Consider the following 24,446-nt stretch of genomic DNA (forward strand, 5'->3'; position numbering starts at 1 on the left):
GTTACTCCCCAAGCCTGCCTATTGATTTGAACTTAACTTAAACTATCCTCTTCCTTGACTTAGACTAATGGTATAAGACTCGTGTGTGTGTTCTAATGGCATTCCCTTTGTTGAAGCAGCACTCACTCTAACACAACGAACTACCATTTCTGTCTTTGCCTCAAGTGATGAGTGTGGGGCATCTGTTTTCCATTGAGGTTGAGTGGGCTGTGGAAAGGCTAGACTCATTGCAAACGCCCTCTTTCATACAGTCATTTTATGTTTGCAATTTTATGAGATGTACCCATTTTGTCATTATATTTCTGATGTGAGCCTCTTAATAATTTTATGTGAAGAATGTGTACCTCTTTCAAAGCATCTATGAAAGATAGCACTATGTTTTGCAGAACTCCCAGACCTCCCAGTAGCGATGACCGACACCATGTTTGGCAGTGGCAATGATCAGTGGATCTGTCCCAATGACAGACAGCTGGCTCTGAGGGCAAAGTAAGTTTGAACGGATTAGCCTAATATTTGCTTTTTAATCCATGGTATTTGTGAAGTTACAAATGTGCTGTTTCTGTGTGTGATTTTTTGTTTGTTTGTTTGCCTGCTTATCTGTCTCACTCCGTCAGGCTTCAGACTGGCTGGTCTGTGCACACATACCAAACCGAGCGGCAAAGGAAGAGTCAGATTCTTGAGAAGCAAGAGCTGGACATCATTCTGAGTGTGATCCGCAGAGCTGAACAACTTGATCAGCTTGAGCAGCACAGGATTGGGTATGACAGGTCCTAAAGCACTCCACGCACATTGAGCCGGCCATTTGTTCCATGCTGTGAAAACCGCAGAATCCTTGGGTACCGTAGAAAAAATAATTTGTCCGTTTATAGCAACAGAAAATTGGTGGTAAAGGTGTCCTTGTAGTCAAAAAGCTGAAAAATTGTCAAAATAGTGTGTTTAACCAAGTTATCCATTTTCCATAGGCTAACCAAAAATTCAACTGCTTCTTTCGTCCTATAGCCTTTGCTCTCTCACGTCACCTCAAATGTGACATCACACACAACATTAGGCTTATGAAACATAAATATAATTCAAAACCATGAATCATTATGATCCAAGGCCATACCTCAAACCTAAACCATAAATCGAGCAAAAAAAACTTAAAAGTGTTGACTAAAAATGGCTTAAACATTCCACCCCCTAATTTTTATATCAAATAACTACCATAATTATACCTCAATAGCCTTAAGTTAATCATTCCTTCGTCATCATACATCAACCAAGAATAAGCACAAAATATCCAAGCATTGTACATCATCCTTAATCACTACATGACCAAGGATAAGATGGTTTGTATGAAGCCCATGATAGGTGGCCATCTAAATAGAGAGTTGAGAAAAATAAAAAAAAACTTTTCCCACCAATAAGTCCATTAGAGAATACATTATTATACATCTACTGTACATCATTTAATTTACATACAGCATGGATTCATGTGTGCTTCAAGATCAACTTCAATTTCATTATTCGGTAATGTCAAACATTCAACCTCAAGGTAAGTACACATCGACTAAGGATTGTCAAACTTACTCTGGTACAAGCAAAAGCACTCTGCCAGCCTTAGAATTGCTACCGCTTGCCATAGACACAACTGCATCAGAATCAGCAGATTTTTTGAAGTTATTCTGAGGCTTTCTTTGATTCTCCTGAGTTTGTACAAGATTGTTGGATGACACTCATTGCAAGACATGCGCTTCTGACCACTTCTGCTTATGTGCGTCTCTCTAAGCACCCAAAGAACATTAATTAAGCTTTCAAGGATTATTGTTGTAGTTATTATTTAGTTAAGAGTTATTCAGCTTGGTTTGAAGTATTTCACATATTTTGTTGCAGAACATGCAGTGCTTGCTAATGCACTTACTGATTGCAGCTGTGGTTTGTTTGTTATTATGTGATTTCAACTTTGTTTGCTCAGACATTGACACTGGTGAAAGAGCCGTAGCTAAAGTGCCCCCCTGCTATTCGATTCTGAGCAAGCTTTGTCTTGGCTTTTTGATTCTGAGGTTTTATTCTATGGACTTCGAATGTCCTTAAAGATTGGATCTAGCATTGTTCAAGATATGTAAAGTAAATCTCTACGGATGGCTCTCTGTGTTTGTTATAAATGTTAAAAACAACTGCTCGTCATTTTTCGCAAAGCTTGAATGGTCTTTAAATTGGAGGGTGTTTCAAGACATCTAGGGTGATTCATGATATTATCCACCTCCCGCATCTCATAAAACAAAATTGCATAAAATATGAGATCAGATGCTTTCTATGCTTTGACAGCAGGCCACCTCAAGGCTTTTTATTTTTCTCAAAATGCCATTCAAGTAGGTCCTTATTGTCCTTACATCCTCTATTCGAAGGCATAATAAAAACAACTGCGCACAAGATTCCTTGGTTCTCCAGATGTGTATTGTTCCAAGAAGTATAACCTTTGTTGCAAACTGTCAGTTTGGTTTCAATGGTTTGCTCAAAATAATTAATAATCTGAACTAAAATAGATCACCATGAAAGACTTCAGTTCTATAATTCTTAATTTTTCTTTTTCATGACATCATTAAGGGAATCATTAGTGTTTCGAAATAGGAATTTATTTGAATTGAGTCTTTGATTTAACGGAGATGGTGTTGTATTAGGTTATTTGAATTAAGTCTCGGAATTAACCAGAGATGGTGTGGCTTTAGGTTTTTTTTAGCTGTTTTGGTCAGGGTGTATTCTTTGCTTTGTTTGAACCTTTTTGGTTTACATTGGAACAATATATCTGGTGGACGTTCTAGACAAAGTTGTGAGATAACTCGTAACTCAAACTGGGACTCTATAAGGACTAGCTTTAGATTCACTTTCTGCTATTTTATTCGCACTTCTTCCATGTTGGAACTCAATGTTGCTTGTCCATTGATCCTGATTGGACAACCAATATAGCGTGCTGTACTCAAGCTTCGGACCGAGTGCTTAAACACTTTGCTGCCCACACTGAGGGCCTTAATTGGAGTGTTTTCTGCGGCTTTTGAAACGCAGTTTTTAGTCATTGAAACACCATATTACTCAAAGTTCACCATGGAGGGTCTTCCAAACGTAAAGGTCCTCTTTTCCAGTACTCTCCAAACTCAACTATTTTGACTTTTACATGCCGATCATTTGTCCCATGCCCTGAAAAACTGTGTCTTAAATCGTATAACCTTCTCTCTCACGTCGCCTCAAAAGTGGCGTCAAACACAACAATAGGAACATTAAACATAAATATAATTCAAAAACATTGATCATGATCATCCAAGGCCATACCTCAAAACCTAAAACTCGATTGAGTATGTTAAATGATAATGGCTATAACACATCATCTAAGCAAAATCAGCCAGCTTTACTGTGCCAAGCTGGCAGTTTAGTTAACCCTTTTAAATAGTAGACACAGCCATTTATTTTGCCATAGTTTTGCACTGGGTAGGCAGCTGAAATTGTAGCTGGTGGAACGACTGAGTGAGGTGTTGACTGCTGGGTTGTGTCTTTCAGACGTCTAGTGGAGCGGCTGGAGAACATGTGCCGAAGCGCGGTGGGGAACGGCCTTTCCCAGTGCCTGCTGTGCGGGGAAGTGCTGGGGCTGCTGGGGGCTCCATCTGTGCTGTGCCAGGATTGCTCTAAGGTACGGGGCTGCTCTACCTTCCAGCCTGCTGAGGGGGCGCCACACCTCAAACCCTCATCTGATATTATGAGACAAGTGCACCGGTGTCACATAAACAATCACGGCCACGCAGTTAATTTAAATCACATTTTAGGTCAGGGTTGCTGGTTTCTCTGGCTGTTAATGCATTATTGTATGTGCTGGGCAGTACATCTCGCTCAGCCAATGAATCCCTTGAGGGACATCTGAAGTACTACAGTAACACAATTTGTTTTATGGTCTCTGATACAGTAAGTCAACAATGTCAGGACCTTTTTAAGGACCTGTTTAGATCACTTAATAGTTAAAGAAAACTTAGCTATGCCCTCTGGTTGTCACTAGTTGGTTTCCTCTTTGTCTATTTGAACACTTATTTACTGACTTTAGTAAAAGTAACTGTATGACCAAAGATGAATAACATTTCAAAATTACATTGACTCCACCAGAGGGCAGTATGCACCCACCTACCAAGAAATGTCCACAGCGCTCATGCCCTAGTCAGATATATAGGTGTTGATTTCTCCTAGATGGTTTGGCCACTGACCTGCCTCAGTTCCAGGGGTCAGTGAGTCCAGAGGGTCTAGGTGAATCACGACTCCTCCTCACGACATGGATCGGGAGAGATGCGAGAGACGCCCAGTGCTTGGGGCGTGAGAGGACCAGGCAGTGGGCAGACATAGTGCCAGCCTAGGCAGCTGGACATGAGTTGTGGTAGCCACAGGGCTCAGCAGGTGGTGGGGAGGAGGAAGCATCTGTTTTACACTGTAGAGTTTTGAGGGTGTTGTTACTTAGCACTTTTTTTTGCTTTGCGTACATTCGTGTCAAACTAAAGGTCTCACAGCAACTTTGAAAAACACTGAACTGAAGTTATCATATGTAAGGACGTAAAAAAATCTTTTTAACCTAGGCCCTATATTTAGATCTTTATAGGTAAAAAATGATACTAATTGTACTCAAAATCGATTAAGTGTTGAGTTAGAACGCTAAAACCAGCAACTGCAAAATGGCTACATGGAATCCTTTGTGGCAAGCATCTGCATTAAAATAAAGCACTTGTTTTTGCCACTAACAGGCTCATAATTGTTATTAAAAGCTATTAGTAAGTAACATGAAAAGGATCCCTACAGATATACACCTGTGTCTGTTTACCTCAATAATTATAAAAAAAGTGGCTTACCTTTCTCTAGTTCTGGTCACTGACGTAACATCTCTTTCAGTGCCTGTAGTCGATTATCGCTGTGTGGGGCTGTTTTCTAATGTTTACAAAAAGAGAGTTTATCGACTACAGTACAGGCACTAAATGATTTGTGACGAAAGAACCTGGAATAAAAGACAGATTGGGGAACACTGATAGGGAAAAGCAGTCTTTTTCTACAATTTCTATACAGTTATTGAGGTAAACATGTGCAGGTATTGCTCTGTAGGGATCCTTTCCATGTTGTCAGACACCTATAATAGCATTCATGATTCCTGTTGGATTACTTTGATGCAGGTGCTTGCATTTCCGTTGTGTTGCCGTTTTGTGGTTGCTGGGTTTAGCGCTCTAACTCATTACTGTACCGATTTCGATCATGAAGTGTCCCTTGGAAAAGTTTGGACCCAAAAAGATTTTTTAAAAATGGGGTCCAAATTTTGAAAGTTCCTTGAAGTTCTATAGAAAGATCCATATCTATATAGGATTTAATACGATTGTATTATAGCATTACAGACTGCCAAAACAATGCAGCATAACCAGAACTCACTTGCGTTTGGAAGGACCTGTCCATGTAGCTGTACTAAATGTTAAAGTGAACCTTCAGCCCATTTTAAGGCAGCTCTTAGTGTTTAATATAGCACTAAGTGAGAATTTTTTTCATGTGGTAGTGAAAAATGGGTGGCATTGAAGAGTTCCTAAAGTGCTCTAAATATACAAAGCTCCTTCAGCTAGGATGTAATTATGAGCACTTCTCCCTGGCTTTTGTCTTCCCTTTCATGAGGTTTGATTAATGGATCCTTCCTTTGTATTTATTATAATGCCATATTCAGCGTTGCGTTCAAATTGATTCTTGAAGTTGAATCCCCGGAATCCAATATAGTATTTCTAGTCTTAATTAAATTTCTTTTTAGCAGTGAGTATTGTTTCTCTCAGTCAACGGCTTTGCTAAATGGGACATCATGTGTTCTTTTCCTCAGGTTTAAAGATTAATACGGGAAGATGCGCTGTGAAAAACAATTCAATCAAAGCACTGGCATTCTAGTAGCACACTTAGAGGAAGAGAATAGTGAAAGAAAATGAATGTAATTTTCTTTATGCAGTGCCATCATAACATCTCTGCTCAAAATTCAAACAGCTTGTGGGTTATTTGCTTCGGTGACATTTTCGTAACTCTGCTATTAACATGCATGATACCAGGAAGATTTTACTTCTGGAGGTGATAGTGACGAAGAATGCTCTTGAAGCAGTTTGCAAAATGTTGATATCAGTTGTCCCGTGTATCATACAGTAGGTTCACATTGAGATGTTTGAATGAGTACCACTCCCTTAAATTTGCATCTATGTAACCACCTTTGACCTTTGACCTTTGTCATGTGTTTCACAGAAAGTGTGCACTAAGTGTGGCGTGGAGACTGTGACCAGTCAGAGGAGACTCCAGTGGCTGTGCAAAATCTGCAGTGAACGACGAGAGGTACCTCGCTATGTCATTTAACGCGTATTCCTTGTGCAGTTGGACAAACAAGTTTCAGAACTACTTTGAAATGACTAATGGGACCAGTAATCAGATTGGTTACCGTGTTAACGAATTTCCTTGGAAACAGACAGAAGATTTGTGGCTGTGGTGCAAGATTACCTAGTGAGGTCACTAAGGTCACTCCCTTACTTCATTATCGATAGTCCTCACCCAGTCTCCGTGGTTACAACCCCATGTCCTCCCAATAAGAATCAAATGAGTATTGATGTTTTTTGTTGTTGTTGTTGTTGTTTATCTGATGGGAGTTGCTGATAGTAACACTTAAAGATAAGTTTAGCAGATGGAGCTCCAGCCCAGCTGTGTGCCACACAACATGGCCAGGTGCTGGTGTCCCTCATTATGAATGCATTTAGCCTAGTGTTGACACTACGGAAAGGAATCCTGTGTTCTCATGACACTGAAGACACTTGCCGTGTACAGTACTAGCGGGCAAAATTACAATAATGAATTATTCACATTACTTTGTCTGCCAGGATTCAGTGGACGCTTGCAGTTGAAATTGGTTGTGTTAAAAACGTAATGTTTAATTTTGAATGCCCCAACAGTGGGTCGCATGCTTTGCATAAAGAAGGTCTCATTTTGGTCCCTGTTGCTGTGAGCCAGCCTGAGAGGACCGAGCCAGGCTGTGAGAAATGGCGAATGACAGGGCACCTTATCATATTCCCTCAGATAATAGAGGCGCTCTGTCAAAAAGGCTGTTTCCTGCTGGATTTTGGGGACAGGGTGATACTTCCCAGGGCTCTCTCTCTCTTATTTTCTTTCCCTTGGTCTCTCTCTCTTGCTGTCTCTATCTCTCTATCTCTCTCTCTCTCTCTCTCTCTGTCTCTCTCTCTCTCTCTGTCTGTGAAAGGCAGAGTGAAAGCTTTGGTTTTGTCAAGTTCTGTCAGGTTTATTCTCCAAAATAAATCATGCTTTTTACAGATATGGAGTGGTCCCTGTGTTTACATGTCAGGAGTTGTCTTTCTTCAAAGCTCGAAGGAGAGGTCTGGGGTTCATGGTTTGTTTTCTAACACTCTATAGGATGAGGAAATGTTGTTGTTTTCACACTGAACATAAAATATATTCATTCAGTTTTCCATCTGGCGAAAGAGGATGACTTTTTACCCAAGGCGCATTGTGCCTCAAACTTGCCACTGTCTGGTCTTGAAAAGGTCAAGGAAGGATCTGTGAAGATCAATGAAATACGTGTTGTGAGTTTGATGCTCTTCTTGTCCATCCAGGGTGTTGGGGGTCACACCAGGTTATTAGATCAGTATTGTTCTGTTGTATTTTACATGGAAATGTGCAGTTTGCATTACAACACTGCTTTATTTAAATGTATATATTTATGTAATACCATAATACATAAAATACATTTTTTTTTTGTATCTGATACCCTGGGTTTTTAAGTATTGGACACCAGGAATCCATATTCACTTAAACTGTCTGAAAACCATTGAATCATCTGTGATGATGATATCTCCCATTATTATCAGTCCAGTTTAAGCATTGACACTGGACACACTAACACACTGACACACTAATGACCAGCCTCTGTTGCAGGTTATCACTTTGACTTCCGGATGTTTCTGCCATCTCTGTCACTGTGTCTATCTCCCCATCTGCTGTAATGCTTTCATTAAAGAAACCCAATGAAGATCCATATGACAGCACTGAGGAATATGTAATTGGGCTGATGCTATCAGAACATCCTGTGCAATGAGTGCTGGGAGAAACAGAACCGGGTTGTCTTTTCATGATCTCCGTGTAACATCCCTGCTCGAGTACATGCTCAAACGATGGCTGTGGCTCCCATTACAAGTAATGCCTACCTGTTGTGGCAGATGCTTGTATGCATGGAGTTCCCATTAAAGCTGATGTAAGCAGTACCTCTCTGGAATAGGTAAGCGAGCTGGCTTTATACTCTGATAGCCATCACGGAAATTGATGCTCTCAGAAGAAAAACGTCTCTGGGGCTCCCCTGGGCACTGTAATCAGCCACTCAACTTTTTGTCCTGCTGTAGCAACCAATCCGGAAATTTCATGAGAGATGGGTCAGCCCTGCCTGCCAGTTATTTTATGTGTACGCTGCATATTGAAGAGGGGAGATTGACTAGTATGGTGGCAAGTGTGGTTGGCTAATGTGGTTGCTAGTGTGGTTGCTAGTGTGGTTGCTAGTGTGATTGACTAGTATGGTGGCTAGTGTGATTGACTAGTGTGGTGGCTAGTGTGATTGATTGACTAGTGTGGTGGCTAGTGTGATTGACTAGTGTGATTGACTAGTGTGATTGACTAGTGTGGTGACTAGTGTGGTTGCTAGTGTGGTGGCTTGTGTGATTGACTAGTGTGGTTGCTAGTGTGGTTGCTAGTGTGGTGGCTTGTGTGATTGACTAGTGTGATTGACTAGTGTGATTGACTAGTGTGGTGGCTAGTGTGATTGACTAGTGTGGTGGCTAGTGTGATTGACTAGTGTGGTGACTAGTGTGGTTGCTAGTGTGGTTGCTAGTGTGGTGGCTTGTGTGATTGACTAGTGTGATTGACTAGTGTGGTGGCTTGTGTGGTTGACTAGTGTGATTGGCTAGTGTGGTTGGCTAGTGTGATTGGCTAGTGTGATTGACTAGTGTGGTTGCTAGTGTGGTGTCTAGTGTGATAGGATAGTGCTAGGGCTAGCCTATGTCTAAAGTTGCATAGCAATGGCGATATCGCTTGTAGAATCAATAAGCCATCAGTTCTGTTTACCAGCTCCATCTTGGTCAGCATGACAAACTTCTAAGAATGAGAGAATCATTTATCCATCCACATTGATCTCTCCACAGTACTCAATGACTCCCTAAGACATACTGCATTGGCTTAATCTCATCCTGCATACCATGCGAGTGGTATTGATCTATAGATCTTAATGTCTTTATTTATCTTTTTAGTGTCTCACATTGGGATGTTACAGTGAAAGCTTATTATGTAGAAATGTAGAAGAAATAAACTTCCACTTGTGACTTTTAAGATCTGGAGGAAGGATCAGCTCATCGGAGGTCAATACTGTCTCTCTGTGAAGAATAAAAGAAAGATTTGGGGGTTAAAGGGTAAAAAGGACATGAATGAGAGAATGTCATGTCTGTAAGCAAAGCAAGCTCTGTTCATGAAGACAAACATTTTGGTTCTGCAATCTTCAACCAATCGTACCAATAGTCTGCCTGTCAAACATTTGCTGTAGTCATGGCAGCGGGTATGTAGAGTACTAAGGACAGGGAAACGGTGGGGAAGAGAGGGAGTGTTTGGTTTCTGGGTTTCAAAATGGCTAACTTGTGGGGAAAACGCTGGAAAATCCTGTGAGCTGCAGCAAGTCATGGCCACATCCGGCTCCCATGCGGATTTAGCTGACACTTTCCAATATTGGTTGCAAGAGGCAAGGATACTGAATGCAAGAAGAGTTTTGATTAATCAGTGTTTCAGTTAATCCATTTTTTTTTTTCACTTCTGCTTAATTGCATGATACTCTGTTCTTGTCACCATGCCAGTAAATTAAGAATTTGAAAAAATACCTCATTAGGTAAATGTCTGGTTTGATATTTTGAGCACAGAATTTGCTCCACATTATCTAATAATTCTTGCTATTGATTTCAGCATAGTGGACCTGTCTCTGTTCCACAATTACTGAGGCTCTGAGCCGAGTAGCTGTCTCTGGATGTCTTATCTCTGTTCTGCGAGGCTTACAGACAGAGTCCAGGGAGTCTCTCCATTATGTGCCCACCCATTTGGCTTGTGTGGCCATGCAGCCAATGCTAACAAAGTGTCTTCTATCAGATGGCCCCATGCACCCTCGCAGGACATCCTGCTTTTATCACTGCCATTCAGGGTTGATCAGCCACACGCCCCTCGATTCAGACCTTCCTCACACAGCTCTCTCTCTATCTCTCTCTCTCTCTCTCTCTCTCTCTCTCTCTCTCTCTCTCTGTGCCTTGCCAAGTCTGAAAGGTTGGCTGTACATTTACAATGAGTCAGTCCAGCAGATATGTTTCCTGTGTCTTCAGGGTGGGGGAATATTAATGTTTTTGAATGGGCAACCAAAGTTAAAGAAGGGATTATCTATCTATCTATCATTTACTTTGTGGGTTTCTCCATGCTGTACCAATGCTTTGTAACCTTCAGCAGACCCTTTTTAGTGTCAGCATATCTTACTTGGGCAAGCATTTGGTCAGTTTCAGTAGATGGTTTCTAAAATGGAACATAGAATTTTGTATTCAACAGCAGGACACTGTACTTTTTTTTTTTTTTCAACACTTCAAAGAGTGAGTGACTCTGAAGCTCATGTTATATGACTTCTCAAAGCTGAAAAGTTAGAAGATATTTCTGTAGCACCATTTCTACTCTTTATTCTCAGCTCAGGAGATAAATGATTCAGATATTTTCGTTCCTTTCCTTACCTATGTGTTGTAGAGCTTGCTACAGTCAATATTTTTTATCCTACAGAGAAAAACACCCTGCCTCATGCCATACTTACCTGAGACTGTATTTAAACTAAAACACTGAAGGACAGCAGAATTCTGGCCATGAAGTGGGCATGTGAAGGCTTTTGGGTGCAGTAAAGGCTTATCACTCTTTCACAGGCTCTTTTTTTAGGCTCAGGACATTAAATCTATTGTGAAAAGCATCTGCTATGCTACCTTGGAGAGTGCCTTTGATGTAGCTAATTAAAAAGAGCAAAATTCTTCTTTTCCAAATCAGGTGTTTTTGTTAAAAATGTAATGTGTCTCATTCATTGTGGCCTGTCTTCAGTAACATCTTGGCAGTTATATGTAGCATATGAATCGATCCACACAGTGTGGCTCAATTTTTAGAAGCATAGCCTTTCTAGAACAAATGAATGAAAGCTTCATTAAAACGAGCCAAGTATTACACTCATCATAACTTGGCGTAAGAGGAATGCAGCTGAAATCGGTGTGATGCAGAGCTATTGACGTGACCAGCCAGGCTGTCCTTCTGGTGAGTGGCTCTGTTTTCAAGCAGAGTTATTGCACTGCAGAATGGTGCCGCATTAATGCAGATTTAGTCGCACTCTGTGTAAAATATGGGACTGATCTGAAATCTGTCCAGGGGTAAATCTATATGGTGCAGATTGCACCTAATGACAATGTCTCCAAAGGGAAATGGACCTCGGGTTCAATCTCTCACATCAATCGTTCGTGCCAGTCGATTCATCTTTAGTTTTACTGCAGTGTGAATGGGACAAGCAAATAATGCAGGACTTGCTGTTTAGATGTTTCTATTTCCTCCCTTTTTCTGAAATATTTCATCCACTGACAATGAATCAATATGTTTCAAACAATATGTTTTAATCAATATGTGAATCTCAGTCGTCTTAATTCTCTCTTCTTGGGTTTTACTAGTGTGATTGTGTCAGCATGAGTCAGCAGGCAAGTTTTCTTGTCTTTTCTTGGTTTGTTCTATTCTCTCCTGCATCTCTAAGCAGTTAGATGCTTCTTTGTTTTTTAACTTGTTCTGGGACTTGATTTCCCCTAGATTATCTGCCCAGTTTTGTCCATGAAATATCTTTAAATATTTAAAAAAAAAAATGTATTGGTCTTTAATTGAGCAGTATGATCGTAGTTGAATTGCAACCTCAAGTAGGCTACCTGCCATAGCTGTATAATTTGACTGGCCCCTTATAACCTCTGCCTGAGCGTTCCCAGATGAGTAGGGCTGGTGGGGGGAGAATGCCATCATAGGGCATCAGGAACAGAATGTGGGCTGAAGGGATTGGCTGGTGGTAAACACATAGCATTGTGCCTTGAAGCACAAATCCAAGTGCTTTAGCGTCTTTGGCTCTCTCTCGCTTCTTCTCTTTCTGCTAATCCTCTCCTATCTTTGAGTTTGGGGGCCCTCTGTTTCCCTGCTCTCCTAGTTGATCATTTTCTCTGTTCTCTTCACGGTTTCTCTCTCTCATTTATCTCAGATTCGGTTATTCACCTCAGGTTTTGCAATTTTTTATCCCGTGCATTCAGGTTTATTTGGTTATTTAAATGTATTTGGCATCCAACTTATTTGCATCCAACCTGTCTTGTCACTTGCTATTAATTGCAGCTGTGCTTATTCATTTGAGTTTTCAGTTTAACTGATACTTGTAAACTTTAAGCTTACCGTTTATGGTATTAATAAACCATTCATTCATTAACCATTCATACAACTCCTTGTGTGCCATGCCATTAAATTAATTAAGATATAACATTTGGCTTACATGCTGTTTGGTAGGGGTAGGGATGGTGATGGCCTGACCAGTTTGAAATGTGTTCAGCGGACTATGATGCCACATACTCATAAACAGTGAACAAAACCTGTGTTTCTGTATGAAACAGGTAGTGTAACATGGCCAGTCATGAGTGTTTTTCTTAGTTTACTGTGTGTGGTAATGTGAGCTCTTAGTATATTTACTGTAGTCCGCACATTGCCCTGGTTGTAACTTCTTATCAGATGAAAGTGTGAGGATGGCAAGGAAGAACGTTGCCTTTTTGAACTTGATGTTATGACGAATAGTAGTTGGAGCCTGTACGGTCTGTACAACTGTATAACCCATGGGGCAGAGGTTAATGGCAAAGGTGGATGGGGATGTAGTGCTACGCTCTTTCCATGAGCACATTTGGCAGCTGCGTGTCTTCTCAATGTTTTTTACCTGCCTACTCGCTGCAAGGCTCTGCATTTCAACTATTTGGACTGTTATCTCATCGTATGACCCATGAACTTTTGTTATAATCTGAACTACCATGACCCTAACAAACATTGCTCTCTATATTGTCATTATTACAAATTCCATGCTATGGACTGAGAGCTTTTATTTTTCATTTTATATTCGTTCCATGTTGTATTTTTTTTAGGAATGCAATGTAATTGCATTTTCTGTACATTATAAATTCTGATCCATTGCATGCTTGGATTTGGACTACAGCATTTTCAGTTAACTGTAAGAAGGCCTTTATTCGCTCTGCTTTTCTTTCAATTCTCTCTTGCTGTGTTTCCACTACCGGGCCAGTGTGAGCTAAGGCTGTCTTCAGGCCAGCCGGGGCTTATGCCCTCAGAACAAAAACATTTGCGTTTCTACCTTCGGGGCCAATAGCCTCGCAGTATTGCCCTCAATCACCCAGCATGCCCATTTGACAAGCGAGTGGGAAGTTCAACTTGTACAACCTTACAAATACTTTCGCGTAGTTCTTAAGCAGCACTTTAGAAATCATCATTACAGGAGCTCTGACAGAGCGTTTCAGACAAAGGGGAAATAGAGATGTAGAGTATGAGAGAAATAATGTTTTTTTCCTATTCAAGTAGACCCCACAAATTGTATTTATGCACATTTAAAATTAACATAATAGGTCCTCTATAAACCATGCCATTACAGTTTTTCACTGTTGCTAAGACCCGTTTTTCAAAACAGTAACGTCTTTCTCAAAACTGCACACAGAAAATTGAAAACCTCACACACAAAATGCTAAACCTGACACTCCCTTTGCAAGATGACTCTTTGCTATCAAATCTCTTAACTGTTCACAAAATGGAACTCGTGTTTTCATTTGGTACACACAGCCATATTTTCAAAACACACACACATACATTCATTTAGTACACACAACTAAGCATTAGCTGCACACTACCAAGCATTTACAGCACACAGAAGTGCAAAATTGAAAACACAATCATCGAAACACACCATATGAATGACAATGACTCATTGAGCCCTTTCTCCTTTTGTAAAATGTATCAGTGTAGGCCTACATTTTTCATAGTCAAACATAAAACAGCAATACCGTTGTTCTCACAAACCATATTTACAATTTTAGTCTCCTGTTCCACCAGATTGTATTGACATAAAATTGTATACAAAATGCTTATAGTTTTTCTCAATTGCTTACACACATTTTTGAAAGCATGCCTCGTTCTCAAAACTCTAAACACAAATTGCAAAGCAACTAACTGAAAATGCAAAACCCTTTATATCTCCTGGAAAATGCTACTTTGCTTTCAAAAAATATTGAAAGTGTGTTTTCTTCCTCCACAGTGTGGTTCTCTTTCAGTCCTGCAAAATACAAATACTGTGAGCACACTACGTATATTATATTGATATGCAGTATTACAGTACACAAGGCAAACAGATTTCGTACTTGTTCTCCATCCTGAAGGTTCTAATGAAAAACCATGAAAACTTGGTCTACCACAGCGGCCCAAATCTCATTAGAGATGACCATTCTCCTTCTTCTTTCTCCTGATCCTCCTCCTTCTTCACCTTGTCCTCATTCTGTTCCTCCTCCTTGTCCTCCTCTTCCTTCTCTCTGTCCTCCTACTCTTCAACCTCCTACTCCTCCTCCTTCTTGTCCTCCTCTTCTTCCTCCTCTCACTCTTACCCCTCTCCTTCTCTGGTTGTGGATCTTTTCAAAGTTTTCAATAGTTTATCCAACAAAACAGAGGCTCAAGACACTTTAATGGTGCAGTCCTCACTGCAAATTGGTCAAAAGACCTGAAAGTTTAGAGATTTGACTATTTGTGGTTTGCAGGTTGATGCTTTGAGATTTTACTTGAAAATTGTGTGCAACAACAGAACTTTGTGTACACTGTTTTGACAACAACGTGATGTGTAATTGACATCAGTGTGTTCACAAGGAAAATCGGACTCTAATGTAGATAAGGGAATCTTAAGTATTTCCCACTTGGGGCGAGCGATTGATACATGACGTGAAGGTTGTGCAGATTGTGCCGAATTTTCGCTTTATACTTTTTAACAATAGTGAAAAACTGTAATACCTATAAGTCGATATTTCAGCTGATGTTTTGCTTGTGTTCATTCAAAATGACAAAGTACGTTAATGTGTACGAGAATAATGTTAATGTCTAAGTTAATGTCGATGATATTGTGGTCTCATGCCCGCACTCGTCCCCCGTTAAAATAAACCCCATTAGATCCATTACAGGATTTCATAAACCATCAGACTCCTTCTCAAAGACGTGGGTTTCTTGGGTTTGGATAAATCTGCTACATCTAATAAAATATTCAGAACAGTGAGACCTGTCTGCACATTCATCTATACTTATTGCTCCCGCAGAGTACATTGACATTGTAGTCACCATTGACATGCTTTACTCTCAATAAGTTGGGACCACCGACTAATTGAGTTTGAAGAGAACAGGTCGTGTTTCCTTTGGTTTATATCGTTTTGGTCTATTTATTTTTGGCCCCTAATTTTGTTTCCATTTGCCAAGCAACGAATACTGTCACTCCACAGCCAAGTTGAGTCAGAAAGGCTATTTGTACTGTCACCTGTCCTTACATTTCATTATTAAATTGTACAAATCCCCCTTCTCTATTTTCTCCCTTTCCTCACTCAAAAACTGTCAAATGTAATGTTATAAAATCTCTGCCTGCCACTCTGCTCTGTTGCTTTGAAAGACTGGAGTGGTGACAGTACAATTCAACAGTTAAAGTCAAACACGGAGGGATTACTAGCGGTGAAGAGTCGAGTGAGGTTGTTCCAGGATATCCTCACTCATGGAATGCATGTTGTCCAATCAGAAATTAATAAATTGTCCGACCGTCTAGCTGTAAAGTTATAATAAATCAGCGTTAGGGCTGGATAATCTGTCATTTGCTGGGCAAGTGTTTAGTGATCCTCTTCTGCTATTGAGCGTTCACACTTTTTATTTTCTTGCAGAAATGCATCTGTAGTTGTGATATGCTAGAGAAGGAAAAGATCAATTGGTGTTATTATCATAAAAAAGGCTTCCACCCCAGTCTTGGTCCCTGCTGTACCTCATAAATGCATTTTAATGGACTCGAGGCAACCTCTGCTGCATTCAGACTCCACATTCAACGATCATTCACCACTGCATCTTCTATTCATTCTCTGATTTTCATTTGGTTGCATCCTGTAGCAAAGAGACTGTTAGGCTTTATTATGCTATGCAGCTCCACTAAAGTTATTAATTCTGCCTTGCCCATAACCGCAGAGTAACAGACATTGAAACAGATATATTTGGGTTTGATTAAAGTTATGCTTTATTGAAGTGTGATTTGCTTTTTTTTTTACTTTACCAACTCATCTTGTGAAAAGGGAATTACTACTACCATAGATGATGCTGAATGTTACTGTGCTTTGCTGTAATGATGTGGGAGGGTATAATTAATGCTGTAATTACCCCTATGTGCTTCACACGGGAGTCATGTGGCCCTCTATTTCACCCACCTTGAAACCTCCTGTTCTTGAAACTAAATTACTAAAATCAAGAATCATATCGAGTTCATTCCTGGTAGACTTGGTAAAATAACAGAGCTCACTGAAAATGGGAAGACATGACACACTACTGGATGTAAAGGGGTGCTGTGAAAGGCCACATCACTCTTACATTGACAAGCCTCTTCCCAAGACCTCTTGGAAATAGCGCTAGTTCATGTACCAGCTGATCAATCTTCGCCCATTATCCTCCTGCAATTATCTTTTGTCTAGCCCTCCGTGGCCCTTAGCCTCAGCCCGAGCTTTTACGTTTGTCCAGACACCTTTTTCTAGAACAGAGGCTGCTAATGGAGTCCTTCCTGCCTGCTCTCTGAGTGCGTAGGGCACAATGCTGGATCTGGTGGCCTGTGGTGGTGCATGCCATCCACAAAACTAATTTCACGAAACACTGGCTCTGCCATGCAAATTAGGGGATGTTATCATTGTGCTAATTAAAATGCAGAGAGGAAATTGTGGGCTGTGATTTGCCTTTCCGTGAGCACCTCCCAGATCTGTTAAGAAGTGAAAGGGAAATAGACACTTAGCTTCAGATGACAGAGTGAAGGAAGGTTGTGTGAATTCACAATTGTAATTAGTCTCTCCACCACTGATGTATTGACAATGTTATAGTTGACATTATCAAGGGTTTGAGCAATGGCCATTTAATTGTTTACATGAAGATAATAGCCCCTGATGATGAGGGGCAAAACATTGTACAGAGTTAAGATGGGGTTTACAGAACTCACTTGTGACATTGAAAGGCAGACCTATCTTCGTAAGCTCAGTCTTGATTGAACAGGACATTTATGTCAATATTGTTTATTGACACATGAAATGATATAAAGACCCAACAGGGTTGTTATAGTCAGTGAAAATATAAGACTTACACTAAAACTAGCAGTGAAAAAATGATGAAGTGAACTGACATAAAGATAAAAATGTCAGTTTCAAAAAATGTAATATCAGCTCCGTTTTCCTTTACCCCCTTAATTTGCACTGGGGTTGCTATACCTCTTTGTCCATGTCTGTTTGACTTCATGAGAGACTCATAAAAAGGACCTAGAATGAATGAAATCAATCATATTTGATGACATTCTTTCTTGCTGCCTTTTTCAGCTTCTAGAAATCAAGGCTTTCCTCATAGTACCTGAAAACTAAAACTGAATCAAAACTAAAAAGAAGGCAATTCCTCAAAATGAAGATAAAACTACTTATGAATTCTTAAAAATAACTAACACTAAACTGAATTCATAATCCAAACTGAAAGGCTAAATAAAAATACAGACAAATACTAATTTCAAAACTATAATAACTCTTTCCAACACACACACACACACACACACACACACACACACACACACACACACACACACACACACACACACACACAACACTTTGTTGAGAGCATTTCCTTGTTTACACCTAAAGGTCAAGGCATTGACAGTGAAGCTTTAACAGAACAGTGCATCACACAGTCATGGCATCATATCAGATGTTAACGAAAATGTCTGACCAATCTATAAAGTTGCAGACATTGCCCCATTCCTTTAATGATGGTACAAGCAGTAATCTAATTTTTACAAACTTCCGCTAGAATTAGCCAGCGTAAGATACCAGTCACACCTTAACAACGTGAGACATTTTTGACACAGAGCAACAAAGACTCATCCACTTCCTGATGATTCACGGTCTCAAAATAACTGTGGACATAGAAGACTGTTTGAGCATGATGATAACAAACACATATATCCTCACATATCTTGTTATTGTGTGTGAGATGTGTCTCACCGAAGCTATGTATTATGCAGTGACTATGCAGCTGAGTGCCACTCGCTTGTTGACAGTAACATTGAAGAGAGAGAGAGAGAGAGAGAACAACATGACCTAATGGCATGTGTGTTCCTCTGCTAAAAACCTCAAACAGGACCAGGGAGATAAATCTGAGCAGAAGGCTGAAGAATGGGTCTAAGAGAGGCTTGTTTGGGGAAGACGTCTGGTTTTGGATGAGCATGAGGACCAAGTTTTTTTTTTTACCTGTGTGCTGTATTATGTCAGCCATGGGGCTGTGCCGAGCAGATCTACGTGAGCCTGCAGCAACACAAAGGCACATTTGTAGACTGCAGTAACTCAGCTCCTGCATGTCAGCTGGGCGTCATCAGTCATCATCAGACTTGGATGGGGTGATTAATTACATAGCATCTTCAGCGTCAGCTTGGATGACAAGAAATCTCTTGTTCTTGGACAAGCGTGTTGTTCGCAAGAGTGGTGCTCCTAGATGGGATGAGAAGGAATCTTATGATATTTTTATGGGATTATCAGGATCTTCAGATCAAAGAAGCATATGTTTTTCCTATATCAATGGTTGTAGAACATTGTAGGCAATTTGATGTTTGAACTTAAATATTTTAGAAATAAGAAAAGCAATCAAACCACTTAGCTTTGTCTGTTGCCTATGTGGTTTAAAGCAGGCCAGTCTGTGTTAAAGAAAAACTTTCAGGCAACACAGGTGTGAGACTGTAGCTATATTCATGGCACCAGAAGGGTCAAGAAAGCAAATCCAAAGCTCTGTGGGGAAAGTAGTGCTAATATGTTCCTCATGTTCCTTATTGAAATAAGGAATTTGTTTGTGTATGCCCCAAAATGCATGTTGCAGTCATAAGACCTCAGAGAATGAAAGGAAGAGATGTACACACAGTAAAAAATGTTTTTGTCTCAACTAACCACTCATAAGGGGTAAAACACAAAAATAACCTACAAGCCCTTAGTAAAACCTTGTATGACCCTATGTGTAGAGTGGAATAGGAACTACTGTTGTGCAGGGCCAGGGCTAATACTGGTGGACATTCTGGAGTTTTTCCACTCTTGGGGAAAACCTAAATGATCTCACATGGGAACCCACAAGAAGGGCATTACAAGGCACCATCTTCCATGACTTACTTTCCACTTGTAGGTTAAGGGTTCTTGGTGCACCCCAGACCGGACAAGCTGAAGCATATCCAATACGTTCTGGCATCAGTGAGAAGAAGAGTAACGCCTCACTTCAGGTCCTGCCTAAGTGGACGACCAATATTCCACCGGAAGGCCACAGGAAGACCAATTGAATCGGAAGGATAATTAAACCCAGCAGAGAGCGGAGGGCTGCTCACTCAACCTTCATCAGTAGCAGTGATGTGAGAGTCTGAACACAAGGTCAATGTTAAGGATCCAACTGAGTTCAACAAGCTTCGTCCCTTGGCATTCAGCCAGATTAGCTGGAGGTCTTGGTGTATTTGAATTATTGCATACAAGAGGCAATACAGGTATCAGCATACTTTGTAATGTTTTACAGTTTATACACCTCCCTATGATTTTAACAACACTCATATTCACCCATTCATACGTGCAACACAGACACTCACCCTTGGTCTGTTTCTCTTCATGTTGTTTGTCTTCAATACTTACCTCAAGGTTTCTGACATGCCTATGTGAATATCACCTGAGCTGGTGCTTGATGGAGTAATGAACATGTCCTTCTTGCGAAGGTTGAGTGGAGTACAGCGAAGTATCTAGTTGTAATGGTATGCCGTGGCTTGGGAACAATGAACATGAGGAAAAGATAAAGACAGGACAGTGAGATTTTCTATATAGGCTAAGAATAGGTACAATTTGACATTGATCAGGCCTTAGCAAAGAATTTTTCTTCTATTTTCAAAAACTTGCCATGTATTAGTCAATCGGTTGCTAGGAGTGTTTTTCTTCTTATGCAAATTTCACAGACACTTTGACCCTAGTCAACTTTTCATATAGTGGAGGTATTAATTAGTTTGCAAGTTGCATTACCGCCCTTCACTGCTCCCTGTGGCTACTAGTATTAAATATAAACCTCTCACCTATAGGACAGCCAATGGATCAGCACCAGCCTATTTCATTTCTATGATTCAGCTCTATTTCCCCGTCCACTTCGCTCCTTCAGTGAGTTTCTTTTGTATTTGCCTTAATTTCTCTCAGCAGCAAGAGATCACAGTCAAGACTCTTTCCGTCCGTGGCACCACAGAGATGGAATTACCTAACTAGTGCTGTCTGTTCCAGCAGCTGCCTTGGTACATTGGAAAAAAAAAAGAAGTGTTTCAAAGCTCAACTTTTTAAACAGCATTTGACTTATTAGTTAATTTGTTTGAGGCATACTTTACTTCAACTAAAGATTGCATTTCCACAAGAAGTGTGAACAGCGGCAGAGGATTGCTAACCCTTGCCTAGCAAAGGATCCATTATATAGCCCCAACACTAATTATTATGTCATCTGGAACACCTGGTCATACAGCACACAGTAGGCTTTATGAGTAATAAAACAGTATTTAAAACTAGTTGACAGCCTCAAATTATTGTGTACAATACGCTACATGACTTACCCAGATCAAGGCAAATTAAGTTCAAGATCTAAAGTGTTAAAAGACTTGCGTATTACAAAAATCTATCAAAGTCACTGGGCCAACTGGTACAATAAATGTAAATGAAGGTATGGAGAAATAATCTCACTGTTGAAAAATCAGAACATTTTATTGGATGTAGCAGATTTATCCAATAAAACACTGAGAGACTAAAGAAACCCACGTCTTTGAGAATGAGTATGATGGTTTATGGTGTATGGTGAGTATATTTGGTTGTTTTGCGTTTAGGGTAAGGATTATCAATTTTACCTTTAAATGACAGCTAAAAAAAATTGGGGCACTACAATGACATTTAATATGGAGAATGGCCTCTGTGCCATTACCATACCAGGGTCCGTAGGCATATTACTTTTCTATGTACATTTCTAAAAGCCGCCCAAGAACGACTCTCTGCCGGACAAGTAAGTCACTTATTTGCCGTCTTGCTTTGTCTTGTGTTCACTTGCTTGATGTTTAACTGTGTTAGAAAAGTTGCTGACTCACTAGTTTGTCCTGTTGTCAAAGTAAGCAAATTTCCACATGTTTCGCTAGTTTTAGCCTCTAGCATCTCGTTAGCGATTAGCAATTCCTCCATTGCGCTACTTTATTTTCCTCCAAAAAGTATGTATCAAAAGCAAAGTTTAACTGTTTAGAAAATGAACTGTCTCTGAAGGAGTAAAAAAAATGCCCAATATTTCTTATACTAAAAAGCCGTTATTCATTTTCTACAGTTTATTTATAGTTATTGAGGAAAACAGACGCAGGTGTATCTCTGTAGGGATCCTTTCCATGTTGTCAAACACTTAAAAACTAGTGGTTAACTTTGATGCAGATGCTTTTCTTCTATGATTCCATTATATAGCCGTTTTGCAGTTGCTGGTTTTAGTGCTCTAACCTAATACTGGACCGAATTCAATCTTTAAGTGTGCCTAGTAAAATCTCCTCCGTTTGGCTTCAACATACTTGTGCGAAGCAGGCTTTTCCTTTGAGTGCCCACTCCAGCACCACATGGAAGGCAGCTCGATTACAGGCACTGATGGTTGCTATGATTATTATTATTGTTGTTGTTATTAGCTTTATCAGTAGTAGTTGTAGTAGTAGAAGTAGTAGTATATTAGTATTAATTGATGATTTTACTTTCAAATTATGTTTAGTATATTTTTCTGAATTTAATAAAATTATGCTTATTGCTTAATTTTCTTGTTTTTACATGTTTTTGTTAGTTGCTCTGGACAAAAGCGTCTGCTCAAGACCTTATCGATAACTCTTGATATTCTTATTAGAATGTGGGATGTTATCATGTTCAGTTCGTTTTTTTGGGTGGCTTTTGACACACTCTGTTAAGGAAGGCAGGCTCGTTGTCGGGATTCTGAGTGATCATCTCTGGTCCTTACCTTCCGTTTCACTTTTTTAAGTTGAGCGAGTGGCAGAGGTGTGCTCTGTCAGCCTTGACGACAATGATCATGTCCGCCTTGGAAATATGATCATTTAGTTGTATGACAAACATGATGACAATGTTATTTGTTTCCCTCGACCTTCTCAGTCACCAGATTTGAGGCATTTACTGGAAGTCTGAGGGTGCCTCGACCAGAGTTTAACACTCCCATAAACTAGACAGGGCATGATTGAGTGGCCTTCCGTGGGGGATATGTTCCTCAGCGTTGACAGAATGCAAGCTGCTGGTGGAGAGAAAGGTTCCCTCAGTTTGTATTCCCTCCATGGCCTTCTGTTTCATGTCTTTAAATGTGCATGAATAATTACAGTGCATAGGAAATGTTTTGGCAAAGAGGATGTTTACGCTTGACTGTTCAATATCTGTCCCTAAGCATTTTAAAGATAATTGCTTACCTGACCGATTAGTGTCAGAATATGTGAATACATAGTCTGATTTAGAGAAGGGATTTTGGCTGATGTCAGGAGAATGTTTGATTTAATAATGGACAATGTGCTGTAGAAATGCTATAGGAATTGCGAAATACGTGGGTCTAGATCTGCACTTATGTTGTGATTATTGGGGTTTTTCTGAATATTGGAATTCCACAGCCAGGGTAAAGGTAACCCATCTGTGTGTTCCATTTCCCAGGTTGTTTTTGCACTTTTTCCCCCGGCATTGAGATTTCCTGTGCAGCACCAGTGTCCAATTGAAACACACCAGTAATCCATCTGAATCTAGTCTCTGGCTAAATGATGCATTTGTTAGCATGAGCTTTTTACACGGTATGCGGTTTTACACATTAAGTGGTTATGTCTCTGTCCAGGTGAAGAGATAGCATTCTTGACAAGGTCTCTCTGAATAATCACTTAAAGAATGAAGGGATGACAAATTCAATTCACTGGTAGCCCATTTTTGTATCAGATCTTCTGCGCCCGTGTGTGTGTGTGTGTGTGTGTGTGTTTGGGCGGGGTCGGTGGTGTTAAACATGCTGCTCATTTCCTACTCTTCTAATGTCCTTCAGGTGACACTCCAATGAGTCCCCCAGCCCCCCTGTGATAATCATTTATAGTCCACACTTGTGAAAAGCAGTGTCAGCAGTGACAGCTCCCAAACTCCTAAAGGCAGGACATGAATAATACTGAGCCCAGTGGATGACAGCTTTCCACACGTCCAGTTCCTCGTGATAAATAAATGCATGGAAAGCTGTCCTCACGGTCTTCAGCACCTCATTTTTTTTAAATAATAAGGAAAGTTAAAGCAACAGTATGCAGAATAAATCACCACTTTTTGAAATATGTTTTCATAGCCATTAAGTTTTGTCTTCAAATTCATTTTGATGGTATATGGTCAGTTAAAAAAAAGCTCTGTGTAAGCTCTCGCTCATTCTCCAGAGCACAGCGCAAATTAAATTACTGCTACCTCAGTTTGGCCCAGTTTGTTTCCAGCCCGGGAAGCCTTTACGTTTCCACACCATTATACCCCATCCTGTATGGTAATGCCATAATGGGAATCCAAATGGTTCTGCACTGGAATGGCATTATCATTTTAAAAAGGGCACAGTGGCTGAGATAGTAATGTGCGAGTGATATTCAGAGATATCCTGTCAGGTCAGGGTTATCCCATCCCTTCATCTTATATTGCATCTTCATTTAAGGTCTCGGCAAGAGTGAGTGAGTGGGCGGGAGGGCGGGGGGGTGTTATGATCAATATTCAGTGGGGCATATTGTAGCGTTCTCTGTGTCATCAGTTCAGTGGGCTAGGTCCTGACATCGTATATTATGGAGACAGAGTAGCAGAGAGAAGTGTATATGTTTCTGATTTAAGCATGGGTGTTCTGTGGGTCCTCTGTCGAATTCCATATGAGTCATTAATGTGGATGGCATAGTTGTCAGACTGCTCAGTTTGGATCTGTCTGTGTATCTGTAGGTATCCTGTCATGATTCATTAAGCTGAGAAATTGAACAATGTTGTTGT

The 24,446-nt window shown here is 40.2% G+C and overlaps 1 protein-coding gene across 1 annotated transcript in view; it reads left to right on the forward strand.

Moving 5' to 3' along the window:
• The first annotated feature begins 394 nt into the window (after positions 1 to 394).
• doc2b (double C2-like domains, beta) overlaps positions 395 to 24,446 on the forward strand; it is a 136,458-nt gene continuing 112,406 nt past the window's right edge. The window contains exons 1-4 of the mRNA XM_080836578.1: positions 395 to 486; positions 615 to 758; positions 3,532 to 3,661; positions 6,259 to 6,345. Coding sequence (XP_080692704.1) covers positions 410 to 486; positions 615 to 758; positions 3,532 to 3,661; positions 6,259 to 6,345 — 438 coding nt within the window. The 5' untranslated portion in view covers positions 395 to 409. The remainder of the gene's footprint in view (positions 487 to 614; positions 759 to 3,531; positions 3,662 to 6,258; positions 6,346 to 24,446) is intronic.

This window comes from Sprattus sprattus (assembly GCF_963457725.1).
Source record: "Sprattus sprattus genome assembly, chromosome: 1".
NCBI classification, from domain to species: Eukaryota; Metazoa; Chordata; class Actinopteri; order Clupeiformes; family Clupeidae; genus Sprattus; species Sprattus sprattus.